General features: G+C 35.5%; 2 protein-coding genes across 3 annotated transcripts in view; one reads left to right on the plus strand and one right to left on the minus strand.

Moving 5' to 3' along the window:
- TFG (TRK-fused gene) overlaps window positions 1–8,991 on the plus strand; it is a 37,308-nt gene extending 28,317 nt beyond the window's left edge. For both annotated transcript variants that reach the window (XM_012652847.1, XM_012652848.1), the window contains exons 7-8: window positions 4,629–4,727; window positions 8,182–8,991. In XM_012652847.1, coding sequence (XP_012508301.1) covers window positions 4,629–4,727; window positions 8,182–8,564 — 482 coding nt within the window. In that variant the 3' untranslated portion in view covers window positions 8,565–8,991. The remainder of the gene's footprint in view (window positions 1–4,628; window positions 4,728–8,181) is intronic.
- Window positions 8,992–9,255: 264 nt separating this feature from the next.
- The window catches only part of ABI3BP (ABI family, member 3 (NESH) binding protein), a 230,812-nt gene continuing 219,612 nt past the window's right edge, over window positions 9,256–20,455 (minus strand). Inside the window, exons 31-35 of the mRNA XM_012652849.1 lie at window positions 14,412–14,491; window positions 13,617–13,646; window positions 12,832–12,993; window positions 11,451–11,573; window positions 9,256–10,503 (exon numbers count right to left, since the gene is read on the minus strand). Of these exons, the coding sequence (XP_012508303.1) occupies window positions 10,388–10,503; window positions 11,451–11,573; window positions 12,832–12,993; window positions 13,617–13,646; window positions 14,412–14,491 (511 nt within the window). The 3' untranslated portion in view covers window positions 9,256–10,387. The remainder of the gene's footprint in view (window positions 10,504–11,450; window positions 11,574–12,831; window positions 12,994–13,616; window positions 13,647–14,411; window positions 14,492–20,455) is intronic.

Consider the following 20,455-nt stretch of genomic DNA (forward strand, 5'->3'; position numbering starts at 1 on the left):
TAGAAGAAAGCTTATAGAATATGTATATAAAGAAAAATACTGGGCTGGGTGCAGTGGCTCGCACCTGTAATCCTAGCACGCTGGGAGGACAAGGCAGGTGGATTGCTTGAGCTCAGGAGTTCGAGACCAGCCTGAGCAAGAGCAAGACCCTGTCTCTACTAAAAGTAGAAAAATTAGCTGGGCGTGGTGGCGCATGCCTGTGGTCCCAGCTACTTGGGAGGCTGAGGCAGAAGGATCGCTTGAGCCCTGCAGTTTGAGGTTGCAGTGAGCTATATAATACCACTGCACTCTGGCCGGGGCAGCAGAGTGAGATTCTGTCTCAAAAAAGGAAATATTTTTGTAAAGCTATAAAATGTGTTTATGTTTTAAGCTAAATGTTATAAAAGAGTCAAAAAGTTAAAAATTAAGTTGATAAAGTAAAAATGTAAGCTAAGGTTAACTTAATAAAGAAATAAGATTTTTTAAATAAATTTAATGTAGTCTAAGTGTACAGTGTTTATAAAGTCTACAGTAGTATACAGTAATGTCCTAGGTCTTCACATTTACTCACCACTCAGTCACTGCCTCACTGCCTCACCCAGAGCAATTGCTAGTCCTGCAGGCTTCATATTTTTACTGTACCTTTTCTATGTTTAGATAGGTAGCATTGTGTTACAGTTATCTACAGTATTCAGTACAGTAACATGCTGTATGGGTTATAGCCTAGGTGCAATAGGCTATACCATCTACGTTTGTGTAAGTACACTCTGTGATGTTTGCACAATGGCACATTTCTCAGAACGTATCCCCATTGTTAAGCAATACATGACTTTATCTTTTTGTATTACTCAAAACATCACTATAAACAATGTTTACACTTTGCTTTCTTCACTTAATATATCTCGTAGATCTCATCTTTCAAGTATGTAAAGATGTTCATCCTTTTTGTAAGAGTTAAACATAGATTGCTTATATCAGAATACTGTGACAGAGTCCTATTTGGACTTGAATGAAGTGGGTTTAAAATAAGCACAGTAAGTCGTCCCTTAATGTTGATAGTGGGTGATGAATATTTGTTGTGGGTTTTTTTTTTTTTAGTAAACAAATATTCATCACCCACTATTGCCAACTCCCATGCTTGGCACTGGAGGTTAACTGGGAGCACAGAATGCTTACTGCTTGCTAGGAACTAAAAATCTAATGAGACAAATTACTGACTAATTTAAAAAGGAAAACATTCCTTACAATGGGGAAATTAAAAACATATTAGTATTAACCAAGTGATCAAAATTAACGTCACCAGAAATGGGCAAATATATATCAATCTCCAGATATGATATTGAAGACACGTACATACATGACTAATATTGTATTATGCCCAAAATGGATACACAAAAGCTAACCATGAGGAAACATCAGAGAAACCAAGCTGAGGGACATTTTATAAATGACAAGCCTGTGTTTTATTTAAATGTCAATGTTATGAAAGAGAAAGAAAGGCTGAAATTAAATATTAATTCAGACTAAGGATTAAAGAGACAAAATAACTCAATGCCATAAATGATCTTGGACTGGATCCTGTGTTTTTTTTTGTTTTTTTTTGTTTTTTTACAAAAAATTCTATAAATGACATTAGAACAGTTCATGAAATTGAAATGTACATTGTGGATTAAAATATTGTATCAGTGAGAAATTTCTGATAATTGAACTGCAGTTATGTAAAAAAATATTCTTGTACTTAAGAGAAATATACTGAAATATTTTGAGGTGAAGGGGTATGAAGTATGCAAACTATCTTAAAAGTTCAAAAAATACTGTGTATAAACACAAATAGAGAATGATAAAGCAAATATATTAAAATGTTGGTATGTGAGAGGGTTTATTACTATTTTTGCAATTTTTCTGTTTGAAATTATTTCAAAATAAAAAGCAAAAAATAAAAAGTTAAAAAAATACAGAAAAATATTGTAGGTTCTTCGAAACTGACTTTAAGTGAAACAATGTATAAGGAAACTAGTTTTGCCATAGGCTAATTGATAAAAACAAATTAAGTTCCTACAGCATATTTCTGGTCACCAGACTTATAAATAAAGACCCAAAACAAATGAGAGGTATATATATATTTTTAAGAAAGATTAATAAAAACAAGATAACTATTTACCCAGTTATTCCAGTTCAAGGTCATGCATGACTGGAGCCTGTCCTAGCAGCTCATACAAGGTGTGCACCACCCCTGGACAGGATGCTATTTCATTACAAGGCTCATTCATTCATTGTCTTTCCCTCTCTCCCTCCCTCTCCCCCTCTCTCCTCTCTCTCACTCTGTCTGGATGCTATTTCATTACAAGGCTCATTTATTCATTCTCTCTCTCTCTCTCTCCCCCTCCCCCCTCCCTCTCCCCCTCTCTCCTCCCTCCCTCCCCTCCCCCTCTGTTATTTCATTACAAGGCTCATTCTCTCTCTCATACTCTCACTCACTCAGATTGGTACCATTTAGATATGCCAAGTAACCTAACATACATATCTTTGGGATGTGGGAGGAAACTAGAGTACCTGGAGAAAACCCACACAGACATGGGGAGAACATGTAAACTCCACAACACACACCATCCTCTGTTGGGAACTGATTCCTGACCCCCACATTAACGTTATAATGAAATGATGTTGAACAAAACAGTTATTTGATGACCTGCTGTAAAAGGAATACTTTGCAGAAGTAGTAACATTTTTAACACTAGGAGTGGTATTTTCAAAATGGGTTTGTAGCAGTTTAGGAAGACATGTAAAAAGAAAAAAAAAACATTGAGAAGGGTTGTACCCTGTGAATTTTTGTCAAGGAGAACAATTATGCTGTTTGAGCATGAGTTCCTTAGTCATTGATGACAGTAGTCTACTGCGTGGAGCCTTGATCTCAGTCTCTTTTGGTGATGCCAAAGTTTTTATTATTTTGCACATAGGATAATATGTGCAAAGTTACTTTGGAAGTTATGCCTGGGTTCCAGTGATGGTTCTTCTTAGCTGTTGATCGTTCTTTTTTTAGCTGTTGACCTCAGGTAAGTGGCTTAATCTTTCTGTATCTGCAATAGGGATTACTAATGAGGTTGAACTTTTTTTCATGTATTTATTGCCTGTTCCCTGCTTATTTTTGTACTATGGAGTTAATCATTCTGATTTCTAAAATTTAGAGTCCTTTATCACATGCTACATGTACATATTTCTTACCCTTCTATTTCTGTACCTACTTTTTATTTTAGATTTTGGTCACTTCTATTCTAAAAGTTAGTTATGAAATACAGTCCAGGATTAAGGTGGTATTTAAATTTGGTTAACTTCTGTGTTACCTTTTATGCTTTTATGCTATCTATTAGTTGAAAGCATTTAAGAAACTTTTGTGAGGTGTTTTTTTTTTGGTCACATTTGGGAAGAGGATTAATAGCTTAAAAACAGTTGAGCAGATTTCATTATAAAAAACATAACTGCTGGCTAGGAAATAAGCTGAGTATAAATACATATCTTACTTAGTGCTGCCCAAGACACCTTTAGGGCTGAGCGGCCAAGTACAGTAGAGTGGGGTCCATATCTTGATTTGAGCCTGTGAGTGATAGCTGCCTACTGCACCTCAGTTTGAATGGTATTTGATAATGTATTTACTTTTTTTTGGTACTTATCTCACTTTTTGCCATAAGTATCCAGTTTACCCATTATCTTTTGATTAATAGCAGGTAGTTTGAATATTTTTTAAAGAATAAGCCGACATTAAAGATGTAAAAGCTTGGTAGATATTAAAATGCAAGTTTTATTGCTACTCTAGACATTAAATCTAGTTAAGTCTACCATTAAAACAACTGAGAAAAAGTAGAGATGATAAAGACATAAACCAATAAATCCTTGTTTGAAAATCACAGGTATTAAGTGGCTTGAAGGTTTCTCCATAGGGACTGTGGTCTACTGACCCTAAATAGGACTAGTAGGACTCCTGTGTCCAAGAACACATCCCCAGTGTTAAACAGGTCTGCCATTATTAAAAAGTGCAATGAAGAACCATTTAGGCTTTGTCAGATTCCACAAGATTGGTTAGGATATTGAGATGTTAGATACTTGTAGAAAATCAAACTGTTGACAAATTCCAAACTGGAGCAAAAGATGTGTTGTGATTCCTTGCGACCAAAGGGTCCATTCATATGGTAACAGAGGTCCAAACTTTCATAAAGCAAATGAGTGGTGCATTGGGAAAGATTTAGATGGTATTAATTAATGGTAATTGTCCCTTTTCTCAGATTTTTGTTTATTGATGTTCAACTCACTTGATTTTTATTGGATATTAGTGGTGCTTACATGTTGGCAGTTGGGTTTGAAAGCATTTGTTTTCCTGAACTTTATGAAGTGGTAACTGCTAGTGTTACATAATGTTCGTTAGTAGTTAGTTCTCTGCAGTTAATCCACAGCAGAGCAGTCACACTTCTTAAATTGTTCATTCTTCTCTTCTTCATAGACATTTAAGGGGAACAAACACATTCTTTTATATTGTTACTCAGTGTGTTCATTTGTTTGGATGGGGAGAGAATGTAAATAAATATGCCTTAAAAATATTTCTCTCTGCCAAGTTAAACCTGCCTCTTGTTCTTTTTTCTTTTTTTTTTTGTTTTTAGGTCAGATGTACCAACAGTACCAACAACAGGCTGGCTATGGTGCTCAGCAGCCACAGGCTCCACCTCAGCCACCTCAACAATATGGTATTCAGTATTCAGGTGAGCAGGTGTTGAAAGGGAGTTGGCTCATGGTTTTTGATCTGTTTCTATTAAACTTCAAGCCCTTCCTCTTCATCCCTTGATGTGTAAGACGTCATAGGAAGTATTAAGTATTTATTGGGAAAACAGTTGTTTTACTTATTTTTAAATATTTTGATATTGGTTAGTCAACATTTTGATTGTCTAGTGGGCAGATAAAATTTGTAATCATAGTAGATGATTCTCTAGTAACTTGTAGTGTAAAAAAGTTTTTAATACAAAACTATCTCTTACTAACATGGTCAACTTACCTCTTTTGGAGCTGCAAAAAAGTGCAAGATTTCCCCTCCCCCATTTATATGTAACACATAATTCCAGTATACTCTTAGTACCCATCGAAATATTAACAGTTCCCTCATACATGTAAAGGTGATCTCATTAAATAAGAACTAAATTAAGCTACTTAGGTTTTTAAGTCTCTTGAAAGTACGTAGGAATACCAAAAACATTCATAAAAATAAAATTGTATAAAATGTAATTTAGGCAACTAAGAACATTAAGTTTAGTTGTAAATAAGCATCCTGGGTATTTTTGTTTTACCATCTGTCCACTGAAGAATATATGTATTTAAATATGATATGTATTTAAATATCATATTTAAACAGAGCTTTGGTTATAATTCTGATACTTTTTACATTTATGTGAGAGTTTGTGTTCAGCTCTTACAGCTGAAGGGTTTTAATTATCAAAATTTTAGCTGTAATTAAAAATAATTTATGTAAGTTGAATCTCATCTAAATTCTATTTTATGGAGTTTTGTCATATCAACTAGAGCACAGGGGTCAGCAAACTACAGCCAGAGGACCAATCCGGCCTGTTGCCTGTTTTGTAAATAAAGTTTTATTTAAACGCTTAAAAACCCCATTCATTTTTATCATCTATTGCTACCCTGGCACTATCACAGCAGAATGGAGTAGTTGCCACAGAGATTGTGTGACCCACAATGCATACAATATTACTGTTGGGCCCTTTACAGAAAAAAGTTTGCTGACTCCTAACCTAGACCATAAAATTCTGTCACTAATGGAAATTTGACATATTTGAACACATACAGCAATTTTATTTAGATTATATTTGCTATAGAGTGATTTAAACCTGTAGCTGCTGGGTTTTAATTATATAAAATAGATGGAATGAACTTAAGCTTGGATTATATTATGGGGAAGGTTATTTTTAGGGTGTAGTTCTTTAAAAAAAAAAAAGTGTTAGAAATCATATGATTTGTAGAAATAATAGACTATCAGAGCAGACAAGACCTAGTCATCATTTAACCTCTTGGGATTTTAGCTCTCACGGTGCTTCAGAATCCATGGGGTGCTTTTTGGTGCTTGGGTCCCACTCCCAGAGATTTCTTTTTATTTAGTTACGGATATGGGACTCCGGCTTTGATATTTTGAAAGCATCACAGATCATTCTAATGTGCATCTATGGTTGGGGACCACTGATCTTGTCCCACCCACTCATTTTATAAATAAGGCAACTTGGGTTCAAAGAGATTGTGATTTATCCAAGCACACACAGCCATTCAGTGAGGAGCTGGGCCATAATCTAGTACTCCTGTCATTGCGGTTAAGTAATTCTCTGTATCATTCTGTGTTCTCCAACCTAGACCAAGGGTTGGCAGGATTTTTCCATAAAAGGATGGATAGTAAATATTTTAGGCTTTGTAGACCATATGACTTTTTTTTCTAGACTGTTTATTGAAAAACCACGTGATTTCCATTTCATGCAATTTCTAGTGGTGCTCACCAAAAGTTATTTATTTTGGGGGATATGTGTGGAAGGGAGACTATACACATAATAGAAGCATTGCCACATTATGATCGGTAGACTACTGGACTGCTGGTGAAATGGCATCTTCAGCTCTTAGGGGTTTTGTCTCTCCTGAGCAGTAATTAAGGATGTGTTTGCTTCCAGAGTCCTTTAAAAAAATTTAGATTTCACTGGCTAGGATGAAAAGGTAGCTATTTTTCTTGTCTTTTTTTGCTCACAATTTTAATTGAATAGACATTTTCAGTATAAAAAAGTTGAATCCATCTGTTTCTCTAAAAACTTATAGTAAAAAATTTAAGTTAAAAAGTTTTATATAGAGGATAGGAGAAATTTTATGACATTCAAGCTTTTTCATGAATTGATTTCAGTATCAGATGCTCTCATGAGTAAAATGCATTAGATATTTGATTTACTTATTAATAACCAAGCTTGCTCATAATAATTTTAGTCAGGGACTTCACTCTGAGTAAAATTTAGTTTTTTTTCAAGTTATTATCTTTGTATTTCTGATCCTACTAGTCCTATTAACTTGAATTTGAGAGATACGGAAATAGTCAACTAAATACTCTACTTGGAGACTCTAAGTGGCGATGGTGGTGATGGTGTTAACATTGGACCATTTTTGACATTGTTGGTTTGCCAGTTTCCCTCTGTGACCTTTTCCAGTTTTGTTCATGGACTGTGTCATAAAGGTTTCTTTCATGAGTAAATTTTGAACCCAGGTTCAAGGTGAGTTCAGAATATACTCAAATTCATTCAATCCTTTTTTTTTTGTTAAATGCAGGGTTGTACATATTTTAATAATTTTCTTATGTATCTGGTATTTAATGCTGACAGGATTCCAGTCAATGGAGAGGTTTCATTGCAAGTAGCTGCAGGTGTGTTTCATGGTAGAGATAAAAGTTTTCAGTGAAGCAGACTTTCTTTTAAAAAAACATTACATCCTAATAAATAATATCGATGTTGATTTTATGGGGCAATATGGTATGCTTTTTATATGTCATGCTATACTGCTAAGTCAAAATTTTGAGTTGTAAAGGCAAAAATATCAGATACCAAATCTAAAAGAAATGAAAGGATTATGAAAATGGTACTCAGTATTTATTAAATGGCTTTTTTATAAACTTTAAAACATTTCATTAGTACAATAAACATAGTATTGTTTCATTTTAAAATGTTCGTTCTTTGCAATGTATTTTTATTTGGTACTGTTGTTAAATAGGTCTCTCAAAACCTAGTTAATGACTATTTAGCTTTTGCATTTTTCATCTTCCTAGAAAGTACAATAATTCCTTTATTATTTGAGCATCTCCTCTGTTCTAGGAATTATGCTAGAGCAGGAATTTGCTCTCAGGGATTAATATAGTATTGAAGCAGTTGTAATGAAGATACATATATATATTTAGTGGTGGTATATATAGTGGTTTCAGTTTAAGATTAGAGGGTTTAAAAAATTGTAGAAAATGCCTCTTGAATAACTGTTTGGTTTCGAAGTAGTATTATGCGGTGGAATCTACTACTCTGCTTGTTACATAAATATTTGTTAAATTTCTCATCATTTTTGGTCCATACCAGTAAGACTAATTCTCTGGAAGAGTTTCATCCAAAGAGAAATAAAATGTTATCTATTTTGCCTTTTCAGCAAGCTATAGTCAGCAGAGTGGACCCCAACAACCTCAGCAGTTCCAGGGATATGGCCAGCAACCAACTTCCCAGGCGCCAGCTCCTGCCTTTTCTGGTCAGCCTCAACAACTGCCTGCTCAGCCACCACAGCAGTACCAGGCGAGCAACTATCCTGCACAAACTTATACCACCCAAACTTCTCAGCCTACTAATTATACTGTGGCCCCTGCCTCTCAACCTGGAATGGCTCCAAGCCAACCTGGGGCCTATCAGCCAAGACCAGGTTTTAGTCCACTTCCTGGAAGTACCATGACCCCTCCTCCAAGTGGGCCTAACCCTTATGCACGTAACCGTCCTCCCTTTGGTCAGGGCTATACCCAACCTGGACCTGGGTATCGATAAGGAGGCTCAGCTACACTGATCAATGTAGCTGCTAGCTATTTCCCTCCCAAAAGACTCCAATACTATTTTAATTTGTATTGAAGTTCAGAAATTTAAAAAGCAGAGCATTTTTTATGATATCATTGTTGCTCTTAATTGAAAGTATAATTTGCTGGAACATAGACCAAAATGAAAGGTTTTTTTTTTTTTCCTCCCTGCAAATGTAGCAGCTTCCTAGTTATTTTGGAACACTACTCCTTACATGTGTGTAAAGTGATTGACTTTCTAGCTTCCTTTGTTCAGAGGATATTAAAATGCTAGGTTGAGCCTTCTTACTTGGCTTTTTACTATTAACATGATGTACTAAAATAGAGCCGTTTGAGAAGACAACTAGATATTATGTATAAAATGTTAACATCAATAGGTTAATAAAGATGATGATCGAATCATTAGTCGTCTTGAAATTTAGTCATTAATATTATATATTTTGGTTTAAAAATGGAGTATAGACATTTCCATTCAGAGAAACACAGTGCCATTTGGTTTTTATCTATCCTGATTTTGGAAGAAATGCATTTAACAATCAATCATTGGTTTAAAACAAAACTTTTTAGATTTCATAGGAAGAAAGGTTAACTTTGTGCTTTTCCTTCTTACAGAGATAAAAAGGTTACCTACTGATGAACCATTCAGAAAATAAAATAGTCTTAAAAAAAAAAAACTACATCTCTTTATTGCAGAATTTGTACTTGTTTGAAAAATACAAAATGTAGCATTGATAAAATCAAAGCATGTTGAAAGGTAAGCACAGGGAAAGGTCCTTTCAGGATGAGGGCAGCACGCATTCCTATCTCCCTCCCCAGCTGAAGGAAAACTACCTTTTTTAATGAAAATGAGTCAGGTTTTCATTACAGATTGATTGAAACAGTTACAAAAACATCCTCTGATACATTCATTCATAGAGGTCTTCTCTATAAATATATATAGTAAATATCCTATAAAATGTCAAGGATTTCATCATGCATTATCTTTTTGTGCTCAGACTTCACATTCAGTCTCTACATACAGCTTGATCGGAATCACAAAAACAATATGAAGATAATTTCTTAAAGGTATAGTTTGACAAAGTATATTCAGACATTGTAACATAATTGCAGATAGAGAAATATATTTTTTGAAACTGAATATAGCAGATTCTCCATTTTTTTTTTAGCTGAAGTGAAATTTTCTGATTCAATCTTTTTAACTTGCAGATATTTTAAGGAAATGAATATTAGCATGACTGTGTAACTATTTAAACTCCTCAGAAAAGCTACTCAGCTGTTGCTAAAAAAATTGAAGTTTAAATAAACATGAATATTAGGACCTTTTCCCCTAAGATATATATTCTGAAGATATCCAATAAGTTAAACTAAGTTGAGATTTATGGAATTAACTCACCCATAGAAAGAGTACGCATCAATAAAAGTAAATATTTTTTTTAAAGTATAAGTTTTTGATGTTAATTTTGTTATAAAAGTATCTCAAAACATCATTACAACAGTGTGATAAATAATATACAAATGATCTCTGAAAATACCATGAGTAGGGAGCCAGCTTCCCCAAAAATGTTTTTCTGTTAATGTCAATATCTTGCTTTCTTAAAATGATTTTGTAAAACCTGATAAATACTCTCAGCAATCTTTTCTAATAATAAACATCTAATAGTGCTATTAATTAGACTGTAGACTTTTATACATAATAAACAAAATAGCTTTAAATGAATGTGACAAATACCGTAGTGTTTCCAATGATCTTTTTGCCATGGTGAAACAGAAGGTACTTTTGAGCACCAAGTGCAGCATCTACCATTTTCCAGGAATTGTAGTCCCACATTCATACCATTGAACATAATTGATTTGGGTGTGACCACCTATTTCTCCAAATTGGACAGGTTCCTGGCGAACGGCTCTGAAATAGCCTAAGAGGGAAAATAGTTTAGTTTTAAAGCTGCTATATTATATTTTTGCCCTCATTGCTCATAGGCAGAAGGATGTCATTGACTGGCTAGGTTACTCTGGGCGAAGGACGGTAATTTAGAAAACTGATAGCAATATAGGCCTTGATGCATTTCATGAAGTAGTGATGGCTGGCTAAAATCATGCACCCCCAAAAACTTGTTGACATTTGCCATAACAAGTTAGGATGGGATGGTTGGTAGTGTGAGAGCAGTTTCAACTGACCATTAATATGTTCACAGATCTTAAGTCACCTTTTAGTGTGGTTGGTTTTTTAAGTGCCAGTGAACAAAATGTGTCACTGTACTGAAAAATCCAATCAAATAGTTCAAAGTATTTAAGGAACTGATGATTGCTCAGTAATATGGACAAGTTACCCTGTTCCACACTGCTTAGACAAGAATTTTCATTCTTTTTCAGTCCTCATTACACAGCTTGGTGCTGATGGATCTTGGAGAGGTTATTTCTCAGAAGAAATTTTCTATTTTAATTATATTTATATAGTTATTTATAAGGCAAGTAATACTTTTTTTTTCCATTTATGGTAATAATAAAGTTTTTGTTAAAAATTTTAAGGAAATAAAAAACACAGGTGTGCTCAATATGACAAAAACCATAAAGGTAATACATGAGTGATGTAAGTTTGGAGAACACTGCTTTTTTTATAGCTGCTTCTGCAAATTCAGATTTTCTTGAAGTAGAATTCATTTATATGTGTCTGTGTAATTTCTCTTGGCTCTAACTTTCTAATTTGAGAAACTTACATTGAAGTCTTCATTTTCTCCTAGCCAGCTAAGTCGAGCAGTAGTACCACAGAATTCTTTTTAAATGGATTGCTTTCCTCAGCTTGATTTCTTTCTGGGTTAATCTGTAAAACTCTGTTACTTATGAGGAGGATCAGAAAACATACCTTCTTTGGTGGGCAACTGGTCAGAACTGAGTTGCTGTCCTGTGCGTCCATCTAAGAATGAATCCACAAACTGGCAGTGATCTTCTCCATGGCCCCTCTGATCGCCTATGTTATAAAATTTTCCTGAAGAACAGAAATAAAAAGGATAGAACAGTGTTACTTTCTTATACTATCTTATCTTACTTTCTTTGATATATGATAGTTCTGAAATAATCAAATTGTTTCAAATAATCATGTTGCCTGCTCTTAACACATTTTTTCACCTATTCCTTATCATCCTAGTTAAGCCAGCAATTTGTCCGGACTGAACTATGGAATAGTCTTCCAGCTGGTGTCTCTGCTTTTACTCTTACCTCCCTCTAGTCTTCCTCTCTTCCTCAGAGATTAGTGATGTTTTAAAAATGTAAGTCAGATGATGTTAACTTCCATAAATCTTTCCAGCAGTCTCCCATTGTACTAAGAATAAAATCCAAAGTCCTTACCTGCCTGCCTGTTCCTCCCCTTACTGTCAGCCACACTAATGAAACTGGCCAGGTGTGTTCTCCCTCAGGCTTTTGCACTTTGCCACTAAATGCTTTATCCCTAGACCTTTGTGCAGTTGGTGCCTTCTCATAGTTTTCTTAACGTAAGTGTTACCTTTTCGGAGGGGGCTTCTTTAACCATTCTAACTGAAGGAGCTTCCCTGTTCAGCCATTCTCTCTCACTGTTTTAAAAAGTATCTTCAAAGTACCTATATGAAATTTCTATCTTATGTATTTATTGTCTATTTCTTCCTACTAAGAAAAGAGATAAGCTATATAAAAGAAAGAAATGTGTCTTTTTTGCTGCTTTGTCTCCAGCACCTAGAACAGTGTCTGTCATAAAGTAGATAAGAATATTTGTTGAATGACCAAACAAACAGATATCTACCTTTCTATGTTGGAGCAAGCCTTATATATATGTTTGTTAAAAATTATTACAGTATGAATGAATATAGAAAGTTATAACGTATTGGGTATGGAGCAAGGGGTTATAGCCCTTCTGACGTCTTAAAGATGGCATATTCCTTCCATTGTTGTTAGATACACTCCTTTTATTATCAGTAGGTTTTTTATCCTTGGACGATTGTAACAAAATTGAGCCTGAACATGCTTAGTGACTGTACATTCAGTTTGCCATGGTAGCACTGTTTCAAATTGCATTTTTATTATTTACCTTCTAATAGCATGTCTTAAATCCTTGCTTTCCAGGATAATAAGTATTTCAGTAACATCTTGCTCAGAGGCAAACTTGTATTTACATCACTCCTTAGTGCCTGGAACTCTCCATAGGAAAGGAGAATGCTGCAAAACATACCCTAAAGTCAAAGGCTCAAAACAGGGCTGGCAGGTAGCCCACTTACCTGTGAGGGAGTCACTCAAATAAATCTTGTATCTGAGAGAGTTGCACAGCTGCACTCCTACAAATTTTTTATACCACGTCCTTTTGACATATTGTTTGCCCTTACATTCTGAGTAAGAGTCTGAATTAAAGGGTCTTTCAGTCCAGATGGCATCTCTTCCTGCTGCATGAGGAAAACACATGGTTTGAGTTTAGTATCTGATTCTTGGGTACTGAAGAGGTGTTCTAAAATCTTTAAAAAGGCAGTTTTGCAAAGTTTATTGTCAACTTGCTGATACTTGGCCTTTTCCAGTGCTAAATATTGTAGCCAAAAATATTACAAAGGTTTAAACAAGTAAACCCCTAGATAAGTTTCTGTCAATAGTGAGATAAATCACAGAGCAGTAGGTTTAGGTGTTGAGTAGCCTCTGCAGTGCTAGATGTAGATAGTGTGCTTTAGGAGCAAATGTCGGTTTCTTTTTGTAGTATATTACAAAATTTAAGCATCTGCTTTAATGTGACTGGTTATTAAAAGTGGAAATGAGGTTATTATATCTTGACTTATTAAACAAAATTTGAGCTGGCCTGGTACATGAGTAAAAGCAAGTTTTGAAATGTCTAATTTCTTTTCAGAGCATCAGAGGCTCTCTGTTATTCAATGTGTTAGGTAAACCTTCACACCTGATTGATATTCTAAAAAGACTAAATGGAAAAAAGTGAAATCATGGTTCAAATTCTGCTATGCCTGTTGAGTTGAATCAATTTAGAGAAGCATGTAGTTGTGTTCCTATTGACACAAGTACTTACCAGAAACTGGCTCGCTCACTCTTGGGTCCGCTGAGGAGAAATAACAAACACAGAAGTCAGACATTATTAGGTAAAGTCCCAGTATTCCAATGGCATAGTGAAGATGGGTGCTTATGATTGTTAAGAAATCTTATTTGCAAAATAGTACGCTTTTCCTAAAGACTGAGTTTGAAAGTTTTGTTCTGGAAATTTTTCTTGATTGAATAATCTCCTGCCAGGTAGGTATTCAGCTGTATCTGTTAGATGTGGTTTGAGTAGTTAGGAGCCTTTGTTGGTGTTCCAGCCTTCACTTCAATTTCAGAAGCTTCTCCTTTTAGTTTCATACAAAAACTATTCATGGCAGAATCACTAAGAGACCATGAACAGAGGTTTGCATAAAAATTATGCAAATAATAATGCTGTTTGTACGGACGTATCTTGTTAAATTGGCATTTGGAAGGTCTAATAGAAAATTTCACAGCTGCTTATCATAAAAACTATCACATGAGTTCCCTTTCTGTATATACTGACTGATATTTTGTTCTAGGCATACAAGGGAAAGAGTATAGATTATGTGTTTTTCTTTTTAGCTGTCAAACTTTTCTGACATCGAGGTAAGTGAGGAAAAGTTAAATTGTGCTTCTCTAAGGGTATCTTCATCAATTTGCTTTTTTCCATGAATGTTTTTTTAGAAATTCAGGAAACTCTTTGACTACACACAATGTTTAGCTGGATTTCAAGAAAGCTCCTTGTGCAAAACATTGCTCCATTGTGGCCCTTTATACCTTTGTTGGGAATTACTGTTGATGGGATTACCTGATTCAGTGCTAAATGCCACTGTGTTGCTGACCGGGCCTTCACCAAGCGGGTTTTTGGGTTTCACCTGGAATTCATAGCTGTGTAGGAGGAAATAAAAAAATAATTGTAATATATTCTTGAGGGGTAGGAAGCAACATTTCCCTTGTTATACTGTCATCCCTCCTGATTCTGTTTTGAAATCATGATGACAGTGAATGATAACATATGTTCTATTAATAGAAGCAGGTTAAGAAAAATGCTTTCTTACTGTTACTTTCTAAACAGCTTGTCTAATGTTTTGTATGAGCATTAAGTTGACAAAAATGATGGCTGTCTTTCAGAAACTCCAAATTAGTACAAATAACTGGGCTCTTTGTGAATGGACATAAAGAGAGGTATGTGGTGGACCCACACTAATTCCAGCAATAAGGAAGCCTCAGTTTTCTTCAAATATCTGAGCTATTTCCTGGGGCCAAGAAGTGGAAAGATTCCTTTTTATTCCCTATTATCCCAACCCTGAATATAACCTTGGACTTGGCCATCTACCTCATTGTGGGGTTTGAACTGCCTATATCAGAATCACATGATAGGGTGGCAGTTTATCTTGCCCCACCATAGCTATTGACTCAATTTTTGAGGGAATTCAGGAAAGAATTTGTAATAAGTTTCTGAGGTGAATCCTGTGCCCACTGAAACTTTGAGAACTACTAAACTAAGCTATGGGAACCGAGAAAAATGTTTCTTTGCAAGGACTTCCTAGTTATATCTCCTATTTCTGGAACTAGGTTCCTGTGATCCACAGACAACCCATGGTATCTCCAGAAAAGAAAATGTTGCCTCAAGAGCCTGAACACAAATATTGAGACTTTCCTCTCCCTCCATAAACCAGATTCATATTGGCTAGTCCCTTAACCCTTTATTAAAAAAAAAAAAATCCAGATCCCTTGGAATCATAAGCACCTTTGATTCTATCCTTAAGAATTATTTATGAAATTGTATAGTATTTGATAAATTTTATTCATAAAACATTTAAGTAGAGCAAATCCTTTTAAGAAATTCAAACAGTAAAGCAAATTACTGTTTGCCTGAAATTAAGATTTCCTTTTAGCAGCAGACTTGGCAGTCAAAGTTGAATTTAAAAGCAACCTGAGTTGTCTGATAGTATTATGGGTCCCAGATTTGTACAAGGCTTTTGGAAGATAATTTCATCTTTGAGAAGTTTGTAATTAAGAATGCAGAACACACAAAAGATATTTTATAAACCAGTGAAAAGCAAAAGGATGACAGTTGTCGGTTTGGCAGAGATGGTACCAAGTGAGCGAGAAAAAAAACCAAACTTATAAAGCTCAAGGAGTCAGTTTCTTGATCACTGAGGCACTGCATTAAAACACTGCTAGAATCCAGTATAAGGAATGTTCTAGTATTAAAACAATGGCAACCACGTTTTTAGTGCTTACTGTGTATCAGATGCATTAGTCGTTCTACCTATATAAAGTGATACAACATACACAAAACAATGACTTAAGTATCATTCTAATTTTCAGATGAGAACAATGAGGCTCATAACCCTTGTACTATGTATTTGTGTTTCCAAACTTCAAAACTTTGTCCAAATGAGGATTAATGTACGCTTCCTCATAGGATTTTTAATGAGAGAGTGCAAATGAAAGCATTTTTTAAACAGAACAACTGATAAAAGGTGCCATTAATCATTTGCAATAAGAGATTGTCAATATAAAAACACCTGTGTCATTTAAATAAATCACACATACATGGGGTGTTTTCACATGGAATATTTTCCAGAGACTAAATTCGTGCTAAGAGGCCTAATGACCTCAAAACAAAGCAAAACCACCAACAATGGAAACAAAACAAAGCCCCCACAAAACTATGGTGAACTGAAAATGGAAAAAAGGAATCAGCAGCATCTGGACTTTGATTCAAGTGGGCAATGCCTTCCACATTTCACATTCATTCCAGGCCGTTGCCAAAAGCCCTGTGGTTTGGCCAAGTTTGATTGCTGGAATCATCTCCGTGTCTTTTTATTTCACAGTTATTTACACTTAAGCTCCATTTTTAACATGGCCACAAGCATTCATAAGCTACTTTTTCTGTTTTTTGCCAACATTTTATAATATTTGACAAGTTTTGAAGAAATCATTTTATGTTACGTTTACTTAACAACATGGGAACTAAAAGACACACTTTTTTTGATTAAACCCTACGTAAACAAAAAATATTTGTGGTAAAATTTTTTCCCAAGAAGCATTGTTTGTCACAAGATGAATGACACCATAGGTCTAAGAGTAATGTCTCGGAGAAAATATTGATTGTACATAGGAAATAAGCATAGGATGCTCTCTAAAAATTTCAGAAACAGTTCTTTGAAATAAGAAATGTAAATAAAACTTCAAATAGAAGTTTTAGAAGATAAAATTGAGAACATTTTACAAGTAACTAGAACAAAGTCAAAGAGATGAAAAATGAGAGACAATAAGAAAATTGGAGGATTATTCCAGAGAACATAGTACCCAAGCTAGTAGGAGTTCTAGAAGACAGAGCAGGGGGAAAGGAGGATAGAAAGTTATACCAGAAATTGTGTGAGAAATTTCCCAGAACTGAAAGACATGAGTTACCAGATTGAAAAGGCCTACTCTGTGCCCAGCAAAATGAAAAAAGAAAAAAAGGACTAAAGTACATGAATTGCAAAATTTCAGAGTACTGGGGGATAAAGGCAATTCCAAAAAACTTTTGGGAAGAAAATAATAGGTCCTATTCAAAGGCTCTAGAATCAGAATGATACTTCTTAACAGTGACACTGAAAGTTAGAAAACAATGGAAGAATGGCTTCAAAAGTTTTCATCTTATCCAAAAATCTATGTCCAGCTAAACAACAATATCAAAAGACACTTTAAAGACTCGAAAATACTGTGTTTCATAACTTTTTCTCAAGATGTATTTCTTAAGAAATGCCACAAAGTGAGGAAATAGAAAGAAAGAAGATGACATAGGATGCAGGAATTAGGGGATTCAACAGAGAGGCAAAAGACAATGGTAAGGAATTCCAGAAGTGGAATTGTTGCCCTGAAAAAAAAAGTACAGAGAACAAAGAGATGACTGGAGTATTTGACCATTTTGAGAAATAGCCCAGAAATAGGATTTAATTAACAGAAGAAATAGCTGAAATAATTTTTTAGAAGTTTGCCTCTGGGAAACCAAATTTAGGAATAGGGAGGAACTGTTTTTGTGGTATTTGGGTTTTAAAACCATATACATATATTGCTGCTAAAAATGAAAATTAAATTTAAAAAGCCATTTATAAGACCTATTATAGCAAAACTAATATCTAAGCAAATACCCTCCAGGAGACAACTGCAGCCAGGCCTTTTGGCCCCATCTAGAACAAGGTAAGTAACACCTCTTGCAGCATGTTGTGCCTGGTTCTAACAGGGATAGGTGTGGATCCCAACAAAAGCAGTCTTTCCCACACATCCCTACCAGGAGGCAGCATGATCTAGTGGTTAAGAACATGGGTTCTAGAACCGGAAACATGCGTTGACAGCTCACTGATGGGTGATTTTAAGGTAAGTTACTTAACCTCTCTGAGCCTCAATTTCCTTATGTATAAAACTGAGGATAATGTTATTTGTGAGGATACTATTAATTACAGTAATTATAACCTCACAAGGATATAGAAGTGCCGGGGGGGGGGGTTGCAAGGATGAAAGGACATAACATGTAAAAACAAGATGCCTGACACATAAGGATTATAAATATTCACTAGTATTGTATCTCTAGACAATTTTTTTAAAGAGGAATTTCTCTTATTGTGGAATCTGACAAAAACTGCTATAGAACTCTCAAGGCAGAACTCTTTCATGTCCACATACTTTAAGGGCATATCCAATGAGTTATTGGGAGGATTGAAACTTTAATAAGTAAATCTTTCTACCTGTCATCTTAGTTCCAGAGGCTAAGAAAAAAAAATTACATAAGGTTTCATTGAAGACTCTAGGAAGCTCTAACGCATTATCCCAGAGTGGCATAATAAATTCAAGGATTGGCCAGGCACAGTGGCTCATACCTAATAATCCTAGCACTTTGGGAGGCCTAGGAGGGAAGATAATTTGAGGCCAGGAGTTCAAGATCAGCCTGGGCATGATAGTGAGACCCCATCACTCAGAAAAAATTATGGATTTTGGGGCTCCAAAGGGAAGGTCTCAATCATAAGAAATGACAGTGATCTAGTACCTCTTACACTTTCCTGGATTAAACTTAAGCCCATTATCCAAAGTGGAGCACCACAAGAGCAGCAGAACGGGACCCATTTGTACTCACCATCAAATTGGTATTAACTAATCAACACATAAATGCACATATCAGAACAACATCTATTGGACGCTGGGGAAGGGGGAGGGTGGTGGGAGGAGGGGGAAGAGGGAGGAGGGGAGGGGTATTTGTATACACAAGGAGGGCAATGCGCACTACCCGAAGGATGGACATATTTGAAACACGGACTTCGGTGGGGGGGGGGGAACCAAGGGCAACACACGTAACCTAAACATATGTACACCCATAATTTGCTGAAATAAAAAAAATATATAAAAAAAATAAAAAAAAAAAAGAAAAAATTAAAAATTAGCCAGGCATGATGGCAAGAGGATTGCTTGAGTCAGAGAATGGGATCCTCCAAACTACCTACAGGATCTAGCCTGGGACTGATTTTTTTTCCCCAGTGGGAGAGGTGGTAATACCTTCAAGGTTAACTTCTAGGTCTGGTTAAGGCTGACACTTCTTCCTGTCATTCCCTCCCGCTTTTGTTCTTCTCTGTAACCTTTTTCCCTCTCTGTTTCTATCTACAATATAAAGCTGAATTATAGTTTTCATTATTTGATAGACTTTTTAGTTATATACTCCCTATTGGTTAAAATAAGTGGTTTTCACTCTAACAAAAAAACCGTTAAACACCAAGCAAACTCCTTTTTATACAGAAGGCCACCCTGTAGCTATAGGTTTGAGTTGTTTGGCCTGCTGATTTTTACCCCTAGGGTAGTCTTGAAATATTTGAGCACCATTCAGGTGGGTTTCAGTCAGAGGGAGAGAAATGAAAAAGTGGAGTAAGAAAAAAGTTGGCCACTCAAAGAAGGAAAGGGAAATCTAATCAATAAATTCGGGTGACCTCGCCTCCAAGGACACTGAAGGGTTACAGTAAGCATTTCTGGATACCTGCCACATGCAAAGTTATTGTGCAGATCTGGGAATAAAGATAAGGAAAGGAACAAGAGGGAAGAGCAAAAGGGACACTTAGAGGACAAAATAAACTTAAATCAGGGACAGAAAGGAGAAGATCAGGGAATCAGCAGTTATAGGAGATCATGAACTAGCAGTCCATGATGTCCTACAGGATGTTTCTTTTGTCCCTGTTTTTGTTGGGGACACAGAAATTCTGGAGTTGGGCTACACTTCTAATTTTGTAGTGCTGCTATGACTTTCTCCTCCTCCCTCCTTAGATAACAAGGAACTCAAAGAAAATGTAATAAAAAGTATATGGTGCTGTTAAAGAAAGATTTGTTCTCTTCATAGACTAGCGGAGTTACATGTTCTTAGAATGCTATTCTTTTGCCCAATGAAAAGTTGCTAAACTAAGCAATCGACTTCTTTAATGGGGAAGAAATTGCTCTTCTGCTGCTCACATCTACAATAAAACTAAATAAAATGCCTGATGCTTTGGCAGCTTATTTTACTCTTTTCTACAAAGCCCATGAGAAGAGATGTTGAAAAGTTAACACAGAATCTGCAGAGACCAGAATTTCACAGAAACGCTATGAAAAGGGTATATATTCCACATGCCTGCTTTGTTTGGACAGATTTACAGTTTACAAGAAGTGGCTGCCTTTATTCCAGCCAGCCATCAGTACCAAAATTTTATTTAATCAAACATCATAAACAACAGTCCCAAACTATCCTTGCTGTCAGCTACAGCCGCAGTCCCCAACCTTTTTGCCTCCAGGGACTGGTTTCATGGAAGACAATTTTTCCATGGACCAGGGGCAGGGTGCTGG

The sequence above is a fragment of the Propithecus coquereli genome, unplaced genomic scaffold, assembly GCF_000956105.1.
Source record: "Propithecus coquereli isolate 6110/MARCELLA unplaced genomic scaffold, Pcoq_1.0 Scaffold40, whole genome shotgun sequence".
Taxonomy (NCBI): Eukaryota; Metazoa; Chordata; class Mammalia; order Primates; family Indriidae; genus Propithecus; species Propithecus coquereli.